Source organism: Ochlerotatus camptorhynchus, unplaced genomic scaffold, assembly GCF_037179485.1.
Source record: "Ochlerotatus camptorhynchus isolate MF236.1 unplaced genomic scaffold, CSIRO-AGI_Acam_v1.1 ptg000363l, whole genome shotgun sequence".
In the NCBI taxonomy this organism is placed as follows: Eukaryota; Metazoa; Arthropoda; class Insecta; order Diptera; family Culicidae; genus Ochlerotatus; species Ochlerotatus camptorhynchus.
Genome location: NW_027040851.1, coordinates 983,327 through 1,003,164, shown reverse-complemented (window position 1 = coordinate 1,003,164; position 19,838 = coordinate 983,327). Strand labels below are relative to the sequence as shown.

The 19,838-nt window shown below is 41.9% G+C and overlaps 4 protein-coding genes across 5 annotated transcripts in view; 3 read left to right on the top strand and 1 right to left on the bottom strand.

Moving 5' to 3' along the window:
• Positions 1–876, top strand: part of aop (anterior open) — a 49,032-nt gene extending 48,156 nt beyond the window's left edge. The window contains exon 5 of one of the 2 annotated variants that reach the window (XM_065232120.1): positions 45–876. In XM_065232120.1, coding sequence (XP_065088192.1) covers positions 45–459 — 415 coding nt within the window. In that variant the 3' untranslated portion in view covers positions 460–876. The remainder of the gene's footprint in view (positions 1–44) is intronic. The other variant, XM_065232119.1, reaches the window with a different exon arrangement.
• Positions 877–10,167: 9,291 nt separating this feature from the next.
• LOC135709763 (zinc finger protein 420-like) lies at positions 10,168–13,423 on the bottom strand. The gene is made up of 4 exons (XM_065232147.1): positions 13,398–13,423; positions 13,138–13,335; positions 11,481–12,830; positions 10,168–11,419 (listed from the first exon to the last, which is right to left on the bottom strand). Exons 2-4 carry the CDS (start codon positions 13,312–13,314, stop codon positions 10,211–10,213), a joined length of 2,736 nt encoding a protein of 911 aa, XP_065088219.1. The 5' UTR covers positions 13,315–13,335; positions 13,398–13,423; the 3' UTR covers positions 10,168–10,210.
• Positions 13,424–13,608: 185 nt separating this feature from the next.
• Positions 13,609–16,351, top strand: LOC135709747 (zinc finger protein ZFP2-like). Its single transcript, XM_065232129.1, has 2 exons — positions 13,609–13,833; positions 14,736–16,351. The coding sequence occupies exons 1-2, from the start codon at positions 13,699–13,701 to the stop codon at positions 16,287–16,289; spliced, it is 1,689 nt and encodes a 562-aa protein (XP_065088201.1). The 5' UTR covers positions 13,609–13,698; the 3' UTR covers positions 16,290–16,351.
• The window catches only part of LOC135709727 (transcriptional regulator ATRX-like), a 92,593-nt gene continuing 88,274 nt past the window's right edge, over positions 15,520–19,838 (top strand). The window contains exon 1 of the mRNA XM_065232100.1: positions 15,520–15,531. The gene's annotated coding sequence lies outside the window, so the exon portion shown is untranslated. The remainder of the gene's footprint in view (positions 15,532–19,838) is intronic.

Here is a 19,838-nt window from a genome sequence, read left to right as displayed (position 1 = left end):
CACCGACCACACGTTACTTACATTCGATTTTTGTTTCCTTTCAGCTTGATTAGGAACGCAAACGGTCTGACCACCATCCAGCTGCTACGGCAACAGCAAGCCCAACACTCCCAGGAAAACGGTTCACCACCACCGTCTCCCAGTCATTTGTCACTCAACTCCCAATCCCTGCACACCATCAGCAATAACCTGCACCACTTGCACCAGCAGCAAATGCAAGCACAGGCAGCTGCCGCGGCAGCTGCTGTAGCCGCCGCTGAAGCACGGCACCAACAACACCAGGAAGAAGATCACCGGCTAGAACAACTGGAGCATGATCGTGAACACGACCGAGATCGAAGCCCCTCGCCAGCGGACCACCAGCAGCAGCAGCACCATCTACATGCCGGAAAAACCAGCGACGATGAAAACATGATGCCCACGGATCTTAGCAAATCCGATTCAATGTACTACAAGTAGGCGGTTGTTCCCACTCAAATGGCAACACTGCTGTGACAATCATCATATACAGAGGACGCTTCGACGGAAGATAGCTTGTGCTATCGGACCACAGCCAGAGACCGGCGTAACGAGAGATCTCAGCAACCACCGGTGCCATCCTTCCATTTACGGTAGAGAGCGAAAAGGCGATCTCATTGGCTGTGGTCCATCCATGGCTACCTTGATCTTCCGTGTGTATATCACAATCGACTGAACAAAAAAAATTAAGAAAAAAGTAAAAAAAAAACAAAAAAAAACACGTGTGATAGAAACAAAACGGCGGAAATTGTAAACAAAACAAACAAACAAAATCCGGAACGGAAAAACAAATGTGCCAATCGTTCTCATTATTGCTATCGTTTCAGAGTTTAATCATTCAAAGGTGTCTCGCAGGGGTCGATGATTGCTATCACGAGCCGAGCGCAGATTACACAATTCAAAATGTACAGAAAACAACAATTGAGGAATTACCTTATAACCGCAACCAGAGCGCTGCCGCGGTGGGTTTCGGAAGTGGGAAAATCTTTTCACAAAGTCTTGTATTATAAAGCTAAACAAAATTTCGCGGTCGAAAGAAAAGTAGAACTTTTATCCAGACTATCAAGTAGCTAATGAGGTTATCGATTTAAAGCAGAGAGAAAAGAGATAAATAGATTATTGTTGACGGATGTGAGATGAGCAAAGTGTGTACAGTTTTTACTCGTAGAAGTAGAGTTTACCCTTTATGTTTTGTGACTACACGTAGCAGTTAAGCGGTTGATCCAGCCAGGAAAAAAGTACTCATTTAGTTTTTTTTTTTTTCCACCAACGACATGCTTATTGGTTTGTTTGTTTTTTGTTTTAGGGAAAAAACGCATAGTAGACTAAGTTTGTAAACTTCCTTTCACAATTGGCTTCCATGTCACAATAGAGCAAAATGAATGAAATTTACAAAATTTGAACAAATGTGATGAAAACATAGAGGTTTATATTTGGCGAAATTTTTAACAAGAATATTATAGTTTTTTTTTTTGCGGCACGAGAGAAATTGTTGTGTGAGTTATTAATGGTATTAATTAGTGGATTTTTTTTTGTTGGTTTGAAGAGAAAAGGGTCGACTTTGTTTTACTACTATTAGTGGAATATTCTCTACTTCTTTTTTTGTTGGCTTTAAATGGAAATCGAAATCTTCCTTATTTTTAGTCTAGTTAAGCATTGTAAATATGGTCAGATTTTTTTAATTACTGTAATTTGTACAATAGGTTAAGTTTTCGTCTCAAGTAGAATAATTTCCACAGGATAGAAGCAAATCAATAAAAAAAAATGCAAATAATCCAACATATACACCCCAAATAGTGGCAGAATGTGATATTTTCGAAAGAAAAAACTTGTCCCGGGTTGCTGCGTTGTCGAACTGGTTTTCGATCGCAGCCTACTTGGGACAGTTCAGAGCGGATATTAACAGGTTAGCCAGTTAGGAAATAGCAAACCACCATCAACACCACAGAGCAGCGCACTACCACCACAAGCACACAAAACACAGCGATAGGTCATTCTTTTCGTCTATTTCTTTTGTTCTACGTAAGTGAGTGTCAGCAAAACGAACACAGACATTGTTTGCAATAGTTTTTTTTTCGTGTACTGTAAAGCATTATTTTTACAACAATCATTATTAGAGTATGATTTTTTAGAGTTTATCGATGATATGTTTTAAGGTATAAGAAATGCAAAAAGAAGACTCAATCCCAATAAAAAAGAATATAGAATTGTTTCAAACAAAGAATGTGTATTTTTTCTTGTCCTGATCGATGACTAGTAGTTTTACAATTCATCATTGCCGAAGATAAATCACCCTTGAATTTTTCATACATATACCGTAATTCACCGAATACCGGACGGACGATCTGTTAATCTGGACATTTAATGTATTGTTAAATATACAGCCATATTCATGTTGGTACGTTCCATGCAAAAAAATTGTATGGTTCGAGGGTTGAACCGTTGAAACAAGAATATGGATGATAAAGTTTACTTTTATATATAATAAATATATGTGGGATAATTCAAAACAATACTTGCAGACTAGGATAAAATTTACTTGCTATTTTGAGCATAGTTCCGCGCCAAACGACGAATCGGAAAAACTCGGCCATCTCCGATTTGCATGAAACATTTTTACTAAAAGTCGGCCATTTTGAATCTTGAAAGATTTTCAAAATGCCGTCTTTGAAATTTTTCAAAAAATAGTAGCATGAAAACTGCACTTCTGATCGAAATGACGTCTGAGTCAAAGTTATAGAGAAAAAAATGTTTTTCTGGAATTAAAGAGAAGTTTTTAGTAAATTCAAGTAAAAATTTAAAAAAAATAATGTTAAAAACATACATACATACATTTATTTGTACAACATCACATTTAAGATAAGACATAATCAACAATAGTACGCCACAATACTCGGTTTGCGGCTGCCGCTCTCCATCCTCTGTCATGCCCAATGCTCGCTAGATCACGCTCTACCTGGTCCGCCCATCGTGCTCTCTGCCAACTTTGCAGGGTTGTTGTCCGGCATTCTTGCAACATGCCCTGCCCACCGCATCCTTCCGGCTTTGGCCACCTTCTGGATGCTGAGTTCGCCGTAGAGTGCAGCGAGCTCGTGGTCCATTCTTCGCCGCCACTCACCGTTCTCCTGCACGCCGCCAAAGATCGTCCTTAGCACACGTCGCTCGAAAACTCCGAGTGCTTGCAGGTCCTCCTCGAGCATAGTCCATGTCTCGTGTCCATAGAGGACCACCGGTCTTATTAGCGTTCTGTACATGGTACATTTGGTGCGGGGGTGAATCTGTTTTTGACCGTAGTTTCTTCTGGAGCCCGTAGTAAGCACGACTTCCACTGATGATGCGCCTTCGTATTTCACGACTCACATTGTTGTCACCCGTCAGTAAGGATCCAAGGTAAACGAATTCCTCCACTACCTCGAAAGTATCCCCGTCTATCGTGACATTACTTCCTAGACGAATCCTGTCATGTTCGGTTCCGCCTACTAGCATGTACTTTGTTTTTGACGCACTCACCACCAGTTCAACCTTTGCTGCTTCGTGTTTCAGGCGGGTGTATAGTTCTGCCACCGTTCCAAATGTTCTTGCGATAATGTCCATGTCGTCCGCAAAGCACAAAAAATTGACCGGATTTCGTGAAAATCGTACCCCGGCTGTTGAGCCCGGCTCGTCGCATTACACTTTCTAGAGCGATGTTGAAGAGCAGGCATGAGAGTCCGTCACCTTGTCGCAGTCCCCGGCGAGATTCGAATGAACTAGATAGTTCACCCGAAACTATTACGCAGTTTTGCACACCGTACATCGTTGCTTTGAGCAGTCTGATCAGCTTCCCAGGAAAGCCGTTCTCGTCCATGATTTTCCATAGCTCTGTGCGGTCGATACTGTCGTATGCCACCTTGAAGTCGATGAACAAATGATGCGTTGGGACCTGGTATTCACGTACGGTGAAGATCTGGTCCGTTGTCGATCGGCCGTCGATGAAGCCGGTTTGATAACTTCCCACGAACTCGGTCATTTTAGGCGATAGACGACGGAAGATGATCTGGGATAGCACTTTGGTGATCGCTCTGAAGTTCTCACATTCCAAATGGTCGCCTATTTTGTGAATGGGGCAGATTACCCCCTCCTTCCACTCCTCCGGTAGCTGTTCTATTTCCCAGATCCTGACTATCATCCGGTGCAGGCAGGTGACCAATTTTTCTGGGCCCATCTTGATGAGTTCGGCTGCGATACCATCCTTACCAGCTGCTTGTTAAAAACATAAATATCTCAAATTGGGTTCTTCATGATTAAATGCATATTCGTAATCTGCATTAAAAATAGAACCGAATTCTAAAATTTCAACAACTGGATTGTTTAATTTCGAAGAAAAAAACATACCGGTTTTTATATATCATCTGAAAGAGCTTTGTTGTTTTTAACTAGCTCGTTTTTTTGGAAGGCTCAATCGCGTTAGCTTTACGGAGCCGATAGTTCATTGTTCTTTGTTTGTAACAAAATTCTCTTAATTCTATGTCTAGTAGGAGTTGGGCCGAATACTCGCGGCTTACTCGAGGTTAGAGAGGTACATTGTCGAAGGATAGGATCAGGGGAGGAGCTTGGGGTTAAGGTTTCGTTGTCTCATCAGAGCGTTGTCGCCAGTATGACCGGTAGTGCGGTTCTAGTGCGGTTCGTCTGGAGTTCAACCGGCTATGGTGACCAGTGGGCGACGATGAGACTCATCGAGACGGGGGACAAGACAAACAAAAACTATTAAAGAGAAACAAAAGACACAGGAATTAAATTCTTATACTAGACATTTGAAGAAACACATAAACCGACTGCATATAGCAGATAACGCGAGTTCCCAACACGTCTCTGATAGGAACATAGGGTTGTCTTCCTTGGGCCTCGAGGGTATTCAAAAGTCGCTCTCTGGCGGCGTCATTATCCGTACATTGCCAAACTGCGTGTTCGATGTCATCGTAACCGTTTCCACACCGACAGATGTTGCTGTCCACGAGGTTTATTATATTGAGATGAGCATTTAGCGAGTAGTGGTTGGACATAAGTCTACTCATCACGCGAATGAAGTCACGACTTAAGTCAAAGCCTTTAAACCACGCTCTCGAAGAAACATTAGGAATAATTGAATGTAACCACCGTCCAAGATTTCCACTGTCCCAATCGGTTTGCCAACTCGAAAGGGTACTCTGACGCACTAAATGGTAAAATTCATCGTGTGAAATTTGCCTGTCATAAAATTCGCCTTCCTGCGCGCCCACCTTTGCTAGAGAGTCCGCCTTCTCATTGCCTGGGATTGAGCAATGTGAGGGGACCCATACAAAGGTAATCATATATGATCTTTCGACAAGTACACTCATCTGCTCCCTTACCTTTGAAAGTAAATAAGATGGGTGCCTACTTTGTTTCATCGACCGAATCGAACTGAGACTATCCGAGAAGATGAAGTAATGGTCTGCGGGCATGTTGGAAATCATCCCCAATGCTAAGTTGATTGCTGCCAGCTCAGCAACAAAAACGGAACAAGGTTCCTGGAGTTTGCGGAAGGCGCTAGAGTTTTCATTGAAGACACCGAAGCCAGTGGATCCAATGAGACGAAGCCCAAGAATTTCTTCAATGCAATTATAAGTGTGTTGGTCACTCCGCATTTGATTAGTATTCTGAGAGAGAGAGCTCCCAGAAACGGTTATGGAGGGGTGTTACTCCTGCCAGAACCTCGAGACTCATGTTATGCGTTGAGTGCATACAGCCGAGAGCAATACGCAGACAACGATATTGAATTCGTTCCAATTTTATTAGGTGACATGAGAAAGCAGAAAGACCCGTACTCTAGAACAGAGAGAATAGTTGTTTTATAAAGCGTTATGAGGTCTCCCGGATGAGCACCCCACCATGTGCCGCAAATTGAACGGAGAAAGTTGATCCTCTGCTGACATTTTTGCTTCAAATACGTAATATGGGTATTCCAAGTGCACTTTGAATCAAACCAGACTTCAAGGTACTTGAAAGATAATGATTGAGTAATTTTTCTGCCCAAAAGATTGAGTTGCATTTGGGCTGGGTACCGCTTTCGAGTAAACACTACCAGTTCAGTTTTCTGTGGCAAGAATTCTATCCCTAGATTCCTAGCCCAAGACGACAAGTTATCTAAGGAACTTTGCAATGGTCCTTGCAAGTCCATGGCATGTGGACCTCTTATGGAAACCACACCGTCATCTGCAAGTTGTCTTAGCGTGCATTGTTCTGCCAAACAGTTGTCGATACCTTTGACATAAAAGTTATAAAGAAGAAGGCTGAGACATGAGCCTTGGGGCAGGCCCATGTAGCTAATTCTGGAAGTTGTCAGTTGTCCAAGGGAAAAGTTCATTTACTTTTCTGACAAAGAATTGTTCAAGAAATTATTTAAAATTCCAGAAAGACCACATCTGTGCAGATTGTCTGACAGAATTTCAATGGAAACTGAATCAAAAGCCCCCTTAATGTCCAAGAATACTGAAGCCAATTGCTCCTTGTGCGTAAAGGCCAGTTGAATATCTGTGGAAAGCACCGCTAGACAATCGTTTGTTCCTTTGCTCTTGCGGAACCCAAACTGTGTCTTTGATAGCAAGTTATTTGTTTCGACCCACTGATCGAGTCTGCGAAGGATCATTTTCTCCAACAATTTCCTAATATGTACACGAAAGCATCGCAATCGGATGGTATGAGTTATGGTCAGACGCTGGTTTGCCAGGTTTTCGAATGGCTATTACTTTGACCTGTCTCCATTCAGACGGTATAATGTTGTTTTCTAGTAAGGAATTGAATACGTCTAGCCAGCGTCTTATAGCGATATCTGGGAGATTTTTCAGAAGATTGAATGTAATCATATCGCTTCCCGGTGAGAAGTTGTTCGATGAAAGAAGAGCCATAGAGAATTCCAGCATTGTGAATGGCCTATCCAGAGACCTGCCGCTCGGAGATGCTTCTCGAAGAATGTATTGTGCTGGAACTGAGTTAGCGAAATCGAATATCCATCGGTTGGAGTATTCTTCACTCTCATTAGGCGATGAGCGGTTACGCATGTTGCGAGCAACCCACCACAAGGTGTTCATTGTGGTTTCTCGTGAGAGTCCCTCGACAAAATTGCGCTAAAAACCGCGTTTTTTTACTTTGATTAATTTTTTCAGCTTTGTCTTAAGCTTTGAATATTCCTCGAAGTAGGTGGAGGTTTTGTGTCTATGAAATGCTTTGAAAGCATCAGATTTTTCTACATACAATTTAGTGCATTCTTCATCCCATACAGGTGTGGCTGGTCTCCTTTTGAAGGGCGCACTTGGAACTCCCTTAGCCTCCCTTAGCTCAGTCGGTAAAGGTGCAGCTACAAAGCAAGACCATGCTGGAGGTGGCTGGGTTCAATTCCCGGTTCGGTCTAGGATTTTTTCGGGTTGGAAAATTTCTCGACTTTCTTGGGCATAGAAGTATGATTGGACTTGCCACACAATTATGGTACAGGTATCGAAAGCTCTCAATGAATAACTGTGGAAGTGCATCTAGAACACTAAATTGAGAGCACGCAATAAGCTAATATGCGATATGCAGTAAGCTTGAAATGCGAAGAAGAAGAATAAGAAGAAGAAGACTTTGAACTTTTCTTTTTTGTGCTTCCAGTGAGCTTTTGTATATCAAATCGGCGAGGAATCGATATTCTTCCAATGGTGGAAGCGTATCTATTGATTCGGCACCGATTGTCACCGCCGTTGCATATTTCTGCCATTCGATGTTCCTTGTAAGATCAAATGGAACTCGAGATGGTTCTGCAGAGTGAGGGGCACACTTAATTGAAATGATGATTGGCAAATGATCGCTACCATGGGGATCATTGATAACCTTCCACAGACAGTCCAATGATAGCGATCTTGAACACAAAGATAGATCGAGTCGGCTTTCTCGAGCCGGAGGTTTTGTTATACGTGTCGCTTCACCAGTGTTCAGAATAGTCAAGTTGAAATCGTCGCATAAATCGTAAAAAATAGCCGCTCTATTGTCATCATATAGATCGCCCCACCCAGTACCATGGGAGTTCATATCACCCAAAATTAATACTGGGGATGGAAGAATCGAAACTAGATTCCAGAGTTGACTAATGGAGGTTCTTGGTGGAACATAAACTGAAGCTATGCAAAGGTCTTTGTTCTTCACATGTATTTGACAAGCGACGATTTCGACGCCTGATAGAGCAGCAAGGGAAATTTTGTAGAAAGGGTAGCACTTCTTGATCCCTAAAAGTACTCCTCCATAAGAATCGTCTCTATCCAGGCGAATAATGTTAAAAACGTGGAAGTTGAGTTCTTCATCGGAAGAAAGCCATGTTTCACAGAGAGCAAATATATCACAATCAGAATTGTGAAGTAAAAATTTGAACGAGTCTAGTTTAGGTAGTCCTACGGCAGTTCCACTGTAGTACAGTGATCATATCTTCAACCTTTTTCGACGAATTATCCATCGAAAAATATGATTGATGCAAGGAGGCACCAGAGCTTTGTTTTCTGAGAACCACGATATTTTAGTCGATCCAATAGACATTCATCTTTATCTTATTTTAATTGTTGAAACTAAATCTATTCGATGACAGTTTGCTCTCATACACAGTCTCACCAGGGGGCGCTAAGATGGTGATTTTTGCTCATGTAATCGTACTTATTTAAAATAGTTCCAGTGCACCAAAATTGATAAAATTTCGGAGTTAGGTTCCATTTTTAATGCAGATTACGATTATGTATTTACCTCAATACCCCTAAATAACCCAATTTGGTGTACAGGAACAGTGCGATTATATTGGCAGAAATCGCCATCTTAGCACCCCTCGTTGGTACTTTAGTATGGTGCGAGCTGTCATTTTGTTAGTTATGTGTCCAAAATCGAACCATGCTATCTTCTTTCATGTCAAAAGCTACATCTCAGCAATGCAACCCGGATTTATGCCAGGACGTTCAGTTTCATCAAATGTATTGGAGTTCACCTCAACTTGTATAAATCATTTGGAAAATAGGGCTCAAGTAGATACCGGTTATACTGACCTGAAAGCAGCCTTCGATTGCATCGATCATGGTATTCTTCTTCAGAAAATGTCTCGTCTGGGAGTTTCGGACAGTTTGGTTGATTGGCTGAATTCGTACTCCAATAGAACTCTCCGTGTCAATCTGAATTCGTGCACTTCGTCACCTTTTGTTCCCCAGGGCAGTAATTTAGGACCATTGCTGTTCACTATCTTCTTCAACGATGTGACGCTCATCCTGCAGAATGGCTGTATGATCTCAAACTATACATCGTTGTCAAGGACGCCGAAGATTGCCGTCAGCTCCAAGAAATGTTGGACCAATTTGTTGACTGGTGCCACTTAAACAAGCTCTCCCACAGTATATCAAAATGTGTAGTCATGCCATTTCATCGTACAAGAACGCCAATCGTATTCGATTACTCAATTGATGGATTTGTACTCGAAAGAGTTGAACAAGTAAGCGACCTAGGTGTAATGTTGGACTCTAAGCTTTCGTTTGACTTACATCGCTAGTTACATCGTTCAATGGTAGTCACTAAGGCAAATCGTCAGCTTGCGTTCGTATCAAGAATCTCAAGAGATTTTTCGGATCCGTAATGTTTAAAGGCACAGTATTGTTCACTTGTGCGCCCGCATCTGTCGTTTGGACTCTTTGGCAACTTTTCTGAAGCATTAAAATAGAACGGATTCAAAAATGATTCATTCGTCGAGCATTGAGGCAACATCCTTGGAGAGATCCACTAAACTTACCTCCGTATGCTGAGAGATGTCGCTTGCTAAGCATGAATACTTTAGAACGACTGCGACGAATTCAACAGGCAACATTCGTAGTGAAGCTATTAAGTGGTGAAATTGAAATACTCTCTTGCCTGAACTTTCGTTCGCCAAGCAGATTTCTACGCAATAAAGAAATAAATAAGTAAATAAAGAAATAAAATATAAAGAAATATAGAAATAAAGAACTAAAGAAATAAATAAATTAACAGATAAATACTACTGCTATCTACAACATTTGAGAGCGAACTGTCGAATCCCAATCTAGAATGTATTGAGGAGAAACATAGGAAAGTTCGGATGGACATAAAACATAGTTCCACTTACCTTACTAGCTATTATATGTATTACGTTCAATAATCTCCTCCCATCCTATTATTCTCACTAAAATGCTGGCTCATCGCGCTGCTTATGCGTCGCCAAATGGCGCGTCAAGTAGCTCTGCTGGATGAAAGCCTGTCCGCAATGCTGACACTCGTACGGTTTTTCTCCGGTGTGGGTCCTCTCGTGAATCACCAGCTGCCGCTTCCGAATGAATGCCAACGGACAGAAGCTACACTGGTGAGGTTTCTCGCCAGTATGTGCTGCCATCTCGTGGCGTTTGCGATCCGTAGCGTGAGAGAACACCTTGTCGCAAAATTTGCACTTGTACGGCCGGACACCGGTGTGGCGCCGTTTGTGGGTCAAGAATTGCGTTTCGATTCGGAATGTCAACTTGCAGATTTCGCATTCCCATGGCTTTTCGTCAGTGTGTATTCTGGAATGATCCTTGTAGTTGCGCTTCCGCGCGAATGTTTTGCCGCAGATTTCACAACTGAATGGACGATCCGCTTGGTGTACGATCATATGGTTCTTAAGAATGGTTTTCGTGCCGAACGTTTTACGACAAACATCGCATTCGTACGGTTTGATGCCGAGATGTTTGTTCTCGTGATCTTTCAGTGCGGCTAGCGATTTCGTCTGGACGCCACAGGTGCTGCAGGTGTGACGGGCACCGGTATTGGCTTTCCTCTGGACAGCCACGTGCCTCAGTAGACCTCGATAGTTGCTAAAGCTGCGGAAGCACACCTCGCAGCAGTTGTCATCTGTGTCGCGATAGTCCTTGAATTGATTCCGTTTCACGCCATGGTTGTCGTCCACGTGGGCCAGTAGCTCGCTGTAATCCGTATATGATGCTTTGCAAGTAGTGAAACAGCAGTAAAATTTACTTTCGTCACCCATTTTTTTCGGTTTCGGTCCTCGTTTATCTTCCCTGCCGGAATTCCTTTCATGCGCTTCGTAATGCAGCAGAAACGGAATTTGAAAGTTGAACTTTTGATCGCACAACTTACAGGAAAAGAGCTGTACGGTTTTCACAAATTGACGGTGGATTTGTAGCGACACAGCTTTGACGAATCGTCGGAAACATCGGTCGCATTCGTAGGGTCGATCCTTGTCGTCCGGTTGTTCAAACTGTCGGTGGGATTGATTGGAATGATCGGTAAGCTCTTCCTCGGTAATGAAGGTTTGATAGCAGCCGCAGCACCGGACCACATCCTGATTGCTGATGTCTACGACGGACACCTCCGCTAGGTCTGGATCGTTTCGTTTGACCTATTCGAAAGAATAAATGATACCTGAATTAATGATACAAACAAAATAGTCACCAACCTACCTGCTGCTGTACGTAGAGCCTACGACCGTACGGTTCCTTGAAATCTTGAGAAGCTTCTTCGGGTTCATAATCTTCATCATCATCATCATCATCATCTTCGTCGACTCCGGCGACAAAATCATCTACGGGAGATTCGTTCCGCTCTTTGACAGCTGTCCTTCGTCTTCTGCTAGTGTGCGCCACAGTGGTCGATGGTTTAATGTCCAGCAAATGAACTTTTTCTTCCACCTCAACCTCTTCTTTCACATCTAGCATCTCCAACTCGACAAATCCTTCATGATTTGCACTGGTTTGCTGATGTTCCTGTAGCTTGTTAGACGAACGGAACACCTCCTGGCATGTTTTGCAAAAGTAAACATGTTTCGCATTCAGTTCGAGCATGTGCTTCTCATAGTCATTCTTAGAATCGAACGATCTCAAACAGGCGAAGCAAGAATGCTCCTCGTCAAACCCACGATTCCCTTGATGTTCCTTCTCGCCATGGCGTTTCATTTCCCGTATACTGTCACAGTAGATTCCACAATCACAACAGCAAAAGCCATCGAATTTTACGTAATCGAATGTGATGAAGGTCTTCGTTAAGCGACATTTATCAACCGGTATTACATCCTCCAGCGCCTTCTTAGAAGTTCCTTCGGAAACACTATTGCGTTCGCTAAGCTCCCTTGTGTGATTATTCGCAATTTTATTCGCTGCGTGCAGTTTCAAGTGAGCTTTCAACTGTCGTTTGCTAGGTGATAGAACATCACACAACTTACAGTGAAATAACTGCCGGGATCGAGCCATTTTCTGATGGAAACTCAAACTATCAGTGCTGGAGAACAGTTTCATACAGACACCACATTCGTAGCGTTTGCTCTCATCTCCATGGGGTTCCTCTTTGTGATCCCGCTTGCAATGCCTTTCCATCGTGGTTTTTGAATTAAAGAACCGAAAACACCCGCAGCATCGGTGATCGTAAAGCTCAAGCATATCCCAGCTTGAGTCATCCCCTTTCCTAGTTCTATAATATCCCTTCTTCAAATCCGAAAACAACCAACTAGATTCCGAATGCAGTGGATCAGTGGGATTAACGACTTTTTTAACCGGTACTTCCTCGACAATTTCTTCCCCGTCGTCATCGAGCACCTCTTCGTCCACAAAGGACATTTGCATAGGATAGTCGCCTTCCATCTCCGCTTCCTCTATATCAACCTCACACTTCACTTCCGCCGGTTCCAACTCGCTTCGGAGCAGCTGTCTCAATCGTTTCTCGCTAGCTTTACATGTTTCCTTCAAAGTCCAGGATTCTCGGAGCTTGTTCATGCAAGCACGACAAATTTTCTGTGGAAGTTGGTCGTTCGGCTTGATCTATCGAAAACAAAATCCATTTGTAATCCAACTATGTATACAATTTTGATCTTGCGTCGAAAGGTTGAATTTCAAAAGGTGGAAGAGTTTTTGAAAAGGCTGAATTCTCAAAATGCCGAAATAGGCACGCGCGGGGAAGTTATAGTCCACTTGCCTCGCGCGTGCCCTTTTCACCGTTTGATAAATGTTATAATTTTATTTCAATAATATTTCTGCCTTTTGAAAATTCAGCGTTTAGATTTTTTCGGCCTTACAAAAATTCTGCCTTTCAACCGTGGTCCAAAATTTTCTGTGCTATTAATCTTACATCAACATCCAAACATCCGGCCATAACTTCACCAACAGTTCGAACCAAAGCATCATCCGGCTCGTGCCCCTCCAATTCTCTAATTTCTAGGGTAGTGGCGAAAATGGAAACAAAAGATGACTGCTCCTGCTCGTCGGCGCGGGTGCATATCCGGCAGAGATTCTCTACCGGATGCATATTCGTTCGGTGCTCAGCTTCCTAAAATTCACAATTGCATTTTATTTTGGATTATTTTAATGTGATTTTTTCCGAAATCTTACGGACACGAAAACTACTGTTTGCTGGACTTTGTTTTGATAGGATTTGATAAACGAATTTTGACAGCATCTAAAATCATCGGCATCATCGTCGTGCAACGTTCAGCTCCTTGAACACTTCACTGACGGCGTCGCATATTTTCTCTCCTCTCGACCTCTCAAAAAAATGTTTGTTTTCATTTTTTAATTAAACCGAAAATCTGTCAGTGTACAGGCGGTGATTTTAGATCGGCTTCTTAAAAGTGTGTTTATCTCGTAAAAAGTTAAGAATTTTTGGAAATTTTAGTTTTATGTAACCGATACGATGGACGTCTGTCGAACGTGCATGAATAAACGCGGAAGTGAGCTGGTTGGAGACGATTTTCACTCGATTTTTTCTCTGGTAGAGGAGGAGAATGTGTACATTGCTGATTGCCTGGCACAGTGGGTTGGGCAAACGGTAAGACTTCATAATATATTATAAATTAAAAATATAATGTTATAAATATATTTTATACTAAAATATATTGAAGAATCTTAAGAAAGTATTTTTGCTGACGATTCATTGAAGCCTTGTTAATTTGACAGACGTTCGCTAAGTGAAAGATCTTTTACTGAACTGAACTAAACTTACGAGGAAACTGAAAGTCTCCCAAAAACTACTCAAGCAAATGCACTATGCATTATTTTTGAAGAGGTAACAATCGTGAAGGCCCTAATACGCTGTTAAGCAAAAAACCCTAAATACGCTGTTAAGCAAAATAACCATACAACATTGATTAGGGTAGAACTCAAAGTCAATTCAAAATAGAGCTGGAATTAGGGCGTAACAGCTTTTGTAAACAATGACTTCTCTCGATGATTGTTAGAAAGTCAAGGCCCGCCCACGCAAATTAACATCACCATCGAATATAGGAAGGCTTCCCCTTCCTGATAGTTATGTTCGTTTGCGTGGGCGTTCCTTGAATTCCTAGAAATCATTGTTTACAAAAGCTGTTACGCCCTAATTCCAGCTCTATATAGAATTGTGTGAGTTCAGACAAGGCTTTTTAGATGGGAATTTCCATTGCGATTGTATGCCAGGTTCGTATCTAAATTAACTTCTCAGAAGAATTTTAAGCGAGTTTTGATGAGAATACCAAGGGAAATTCGAAAGATTATTACAAGTGAATTCTGTTCTATGAAAATTCCGCGAAAAACACCAAGGAAATCGAGTTTTGAGGGTACAAATTTCAGAAGAAAAAAAAACAGCTGAACGCAGTTATTTGCTGATCACCATTTTCTCATAGGATGACTAGTCAGCCAAAACTTGGCAATTGTCTTGTTTTGATCGCCATCTAGTAATTAAATTTCCCTTTTTAGATCGATGAAAATGATGGTATGCCTTCGGAAGTTTGCCAACCCTGTCTGGAAGCAATCAAATCCATTGCAGTTTTCATTGACAATGCCAAAGAATGTGATAGCAAGTTGCGAATTTGGCTGGTTCCTGACAAATCGCAGGATGAAATGCTAGCATGTGCTGATATGGATATCAAAATTGAACCAGAAGAAATCTCTACCGATGTACTCTCAGAACGAGCTTCTGACGAAGAACAGTCAACAAAACAGGAAGATGCTGACACTTCCTCCATTGATAGTGAAGAAGAAGAAACTCCTAAACGTCGAAAAAGGACTTCCAAAAGACGACGCAAAGCCTCCTTGAAGTCAATGGATATGTTGGATGAAAAGGAACAGGAAACGTTCAATATCATTGAAGTTCAAGATAAAATGATTTGCTGTGGATGCTACCTGCTTTTCGACAATGAAGCGGAATTGAAACTACACGGAAAAACTGTTCACGAAGAGACCAAAAGAAGAAATAATCCCGTAAATCACAGCAAAAACGTCGTTTGCAAGATTTGCTACAAACGATTCGAACGTGATTCGCAACGCCAAGGACACCGCGAACGATATGAAAGTATCGAAAGAGTGTACGAATGCAAAAAATGTAACAAACATATTGTAAACTCTGGAAGCAGATACAAACATGCACACAACCACCCAGAATGGAACGTTGCAACTCCAAGAATGTATCTAGTCCCGATGTCCCGTCTGGAAAAATATGGATATCTGTGTTGTGTTCGAAACTGTACATCGTCTCATACGTCGGAAGATTCGCTCCTTGAACACATCAAGAAAGACCATAATTTGAACAGAAATGATCGAGCTCTCAGCCCTTCTGGTGACTTACAATGTCCTTTTTGTCTCCGGTTTTTTGAATCGAAAGCAAAGCTAGCCGGCCATTACATTAATCGATACGGTTCAGTTTCTTACCAGAGAGAGTACCAATGCCATGAATGTGGAAAAGTTTACAGCTCACTGTCGTTACTGAGGGCTCATGAAAACAAGCACGCAGAGGTAAAGCCTCACGAATGCGATGTTTGCTTTAAAAGGTTTTATAGTGAAGCTGTTTTGAAACAACACAAGCTAATACACACACAGTCGAAAACACTGGCATGTTCGATATGCGGTATGACGTTCCGGACGAAAATGTTCCTTGTTAATCACTATCGAGTACATAGTGATGACAAACCGTTTGTATGCGACGTTTGCCATAAGCCCTTCAGGCACTCTTCATCGCTGTTTACTCACAAGAAGATTCATAATCCCAACATGCAGTACAAGTGTTCAGAATGTGGAAAAGGATTCACGGATACGGCAAACTTGAAACGTCACATGGTATCGCATACGGGAATTAAACCCTACCAGTGTAATTTCTGTGACAAACGATTTATGCGATTGACGGAAAGATCTGAACATGAAAGCACAGTTCATTTGGGTGTTATGCCGTACGCCTGTGAAGTATGCGGAAAACAATTTTCGGCCAAGCGAACGTTCCAAAAACATCAACAAGCATGCGGCTTACAACTCTTCTGATCTATTTAACTTGACAACAAGTTTCAATTTAAACTGTTTGATGCAAATATATGCTCTTAATTTCCTACTGTCATAAGCCTTGTTTAATAAAACGATAAAAACTTGATTTAGAATGTGTCTTTATAGTTCGTACATCTTATCACATTTAGGCCTGGGAACAAGGCAACATGACTGAATATATCTAGATATTTGTTGATGTATCCATCATTTTATTTGGTTTCAATATAAACATTCGTAGAATGATTACAAGAATGCATTTTACCAATAGAAACAATAGACTATAGAGCACTAATGGCGGTGTCGGGGCTGTCGAAACATCTGTTGTTTGCTCGAATAGACTTATCTCATTTGACGCCATTGTGTCTAAGGAGCTGTACCCAAAAGGTTTGCTTCAGAACAAAGGGAATATTCGTCCACTATAGTTTAGTATCTCCTAGTTTTTTTTTTTTTTTTTTAAATCTTTATTTTAGAGATTTTTAGCCTGAGGCTAGTTCATCTCTTTAGTATCTCCTAGATCCCTAATAAAAATAACCATAAAAGAGAGCTTAACGACGTGTTCGGGGTATCATCCAAACCATTTGTGGGATAGTTTACCCATCCGGGATACAGTTCGTTTATGGTATTTGTTTATTAGGGTTATCTCTAGGGGGAGAGGTAGCTCATCGATTCTTCCGGTTCGCCTCCTAGCATCGTGCTATAAGGTACCAGGCGATAACCAGGGTAGTTGATCGATAGCTCGATGACGTCATTTCGTTGGCGTCTGCAATGGGAAATTCTCATAGCAGTCGTTGACGATGGGACGTTGTCGAGTTGTTGAATAGCAACTATCGTGGTAACTCACCGATTACCTGTCGATCTGCCAAATTTGGAAAGACGTCTGCATTGAACTGTCTCATATAATAATATTCCGCCCACTATATCACAAGAAATTGCGAGTAGCTGAGTGGAATGGAGATAAGTTAAGCATTGGGTACAGGACCAAGTCTCCCCTGGGTGGTGCCAAAAGATGAGCGCAATAGAATCATCAAGTTGCCATAAGGCACGGAATGAGATTATTGCATGGCTGGGTAGTCACAGTCTGCCATTCGTTAGTCATTTCAGGTGGATTAGAACAGGTTTAGGTGGGCGTTGGCCAGATTTGGATTTTTCAGATGTGATCCTGGATAGGACCCTGTCATTGAACGTCGCGTGAAAGTGGAACTTAATGAAGGCCTAAGTACTTTTTCGTAGTTTTTAGTTTTCGGATTTGAAAGATCGTCGGTTACAGTGGCCTGCTCACTGAGCAGAAAAACGCGGTCCCAGGTCCTTACATATCAAAGAGATTTATGGTAAAATCGCTTGTGTATCGTGTGTTTTGCGAAACTCGTTGTTGTCGTTGGTTCCGGGTTTGAATGGATACACAAATTTGAGCAACGGTATTATGTGATATGAGGGGCTCGGTGGCCTTAGAGCAACCGTTTTTGCTTACTGAGCAGAACATCATGAGTCTAATCTCAGGCCAATCCACATTCAAGATTCGTCAATCGTTTTATTTGTTAATATGACTACATGGTAATAACAGCAACTCGGTGATTAAAAAGGTGCTCGTCTGCCTAGTGGCAAACGTTTTTGCTTACTGAGCAGAAGACCGTGGGTTTAGTCCCAAGCTCCTTCGCGTTATATGATCGTTAGGACATCAATTCAGCTTATCGTTTACCAAAACGAACCCTGCTGCAAACCCAACCCTCTTATCCAACATCCCAGTGATTCCTCGTGGAAGTGCAGAGGTGTTCTCGGCTTCCATCAAAGCGAGTGTCATGTCAACACAATCCTTCCCATTCCTTTCTTGACCTGTGTTCGGGCGCGGCCGGCGCTGGTATTGCCTAATTTAAGATCACCAGTTTTTACACATTGAGGATGATTGCTAGTCCCAAGCATCGTCTATTGGTTCTCTGTGTAATTACAGCTGATCTGGCAGTAACAGAGTAGCAACCGTGGGCGGTCAATCAAGCTCAAGCTCAAGCTCAAGCTTTGTTTATTAGGGTTATCTCTATAGTTTTATCCTCGGTTTTATCTCAATAACCTTAAAGAACCCACTAATATGGGAAAAGTTAACTTTTTGCTAACTACACATCCCTATTAGGTTTTGCACCGTCGGGGTTAACCTCAATCTGATGACAGTTTAGTGGTACTGTTTACGTGGACTTAGCCGATTTTTTCTTGGGTGGATTTTCTCGATAATTTTTCAGACTGCAGTGAGATGTAAACCACATTTCTGCAATGTTTACGAGCAACATCCTTGCAATGCGCTGTTCCTCGACAATTTTCAAGTTAAAATTCGGAAATTTTAGAATTTTTTTTCTTCGAAAAAACGACTAAGTGCTCGTAAACAGTACCACTGAACTGTCAAAAAGGTTCAGCCGATTAACACTGAGTTCATTCGTGACGTCACGCTGCAGAACCTAATTAGGTTTTGCACCGTCGGGGTTAACCTCAATCTGATGACAGTTTAGTGGTACTGTTTACGTGGACTTAGCCGATTTTTTCTTGGGTGGATTTTCTCGATAATTTTTCAGACTGCAGTGAGATGTAAACAGCATTTCTGCAATGTTCACGAGCAACATCCTTGCAACGCGCTGTTCCTCGACAATTTTCAAGTTAAAATTCAGAAACTTTAGAAATTTTTTTTCGAAAAAACGACTAAGTGCTTGTAAACAGTACCACTGAACTGTCAAAAAGGTTCAGCCGGCTAACACTGAGTTCATTTGTGACGTCACGCTGCAGAACCTAATAGCAATTCTCCATAATGAGGGTTAACTGTACTGGTGTAGCCGGGCTGAACAAAATTTGTAAACAAAAACTCTGCTTCAAAACGTTAAAGAATCAAAACGAAAAGCAGCAGTAAAAATTGTTTCACAATAAATTCAGAAACATCTTGTCAATTGATTGAAAACTATGCTTTAAGGGCGCTTCAACCGAAAGTGCTTATAATATTACATCTGTTTAAAAGTTGGTAAGTTTTGATTTCTTATTATTTTTGTATCAAATGCGTTGTATCAAACCAAATTCAGATGTTGGCATTTTCTGACTTTCTGATAGTGAACAAATCCGTTAGGGTGGTTCATTAATCCGCGGGTAAATAAGTAGTTTCCGTTCATAATATAAATTATACAGTTTGGCCCGTCGAGCCACTGATTGATCTAGATGCCGATCATCCCGCTCTCGTCGTGTCATTTAGTTTATCTGCGCCGATTCTTTTTACGCCGTCATCTGAGTGCTACTCTTTGGACTTTCGCCGGGCCGATTATGTTGCATTGAACAATGCGCTTGCGGAAATTGATTGGCAATTTATCGAAACTGCCGCTAGCGTGAATGATGCAGTGGATTTTTTCAGTGCTGCACTGGAAGATGCTATTTTCCGCATTGTCCCAGCTCGACGACCTCCGCTAAAGCCTGCATGGTCTAACCCACGCCTACGCGTGCTAAAACGTCAACGCTCTGCCGCCCTCCGAAAGTATTGTAACTCTCGCTCGCCGTACTACAAACGACTGTTCAATTTTGCGAGTCGTA

Coding starts and splice junctions, on each gene's coding strand:
- LOC135709747 (XM_065232129.1), top strand. CDS start 13,699: ATGGACGTCTGTCGAACGTGCATGAATAAACGCGGAAGTGAGCTGGTT. Junction 13,834..14,735: donor CACAGTGGGTTGGGCAAACG/GTAAGACTTCAT, acceptor TTCCCTTTTTAG/ATCGATGAAAATGATGGTAT.
- LOC135709763 (XM_065232147.1), bottom strand. CDS start 13,314: ATGCATCCGGTAGAGAATCTCTGCCGGATATGCACCCGCGCCGACGAG. Junction 12,831..13,137: donor CCGGATGTTTGGATGTTGAT/GTAAGATTAATA, acceptor TGTTTTCGATAG/ATCAAGCCGAACGACCAACT. Junction 11,420..11,480: donor GGCTCTACGTACAGCAGCAG/GTAGGTTGGTGA, acceptor TCTTTCGAATAG/GTCAAACGAAACGATCCAGA.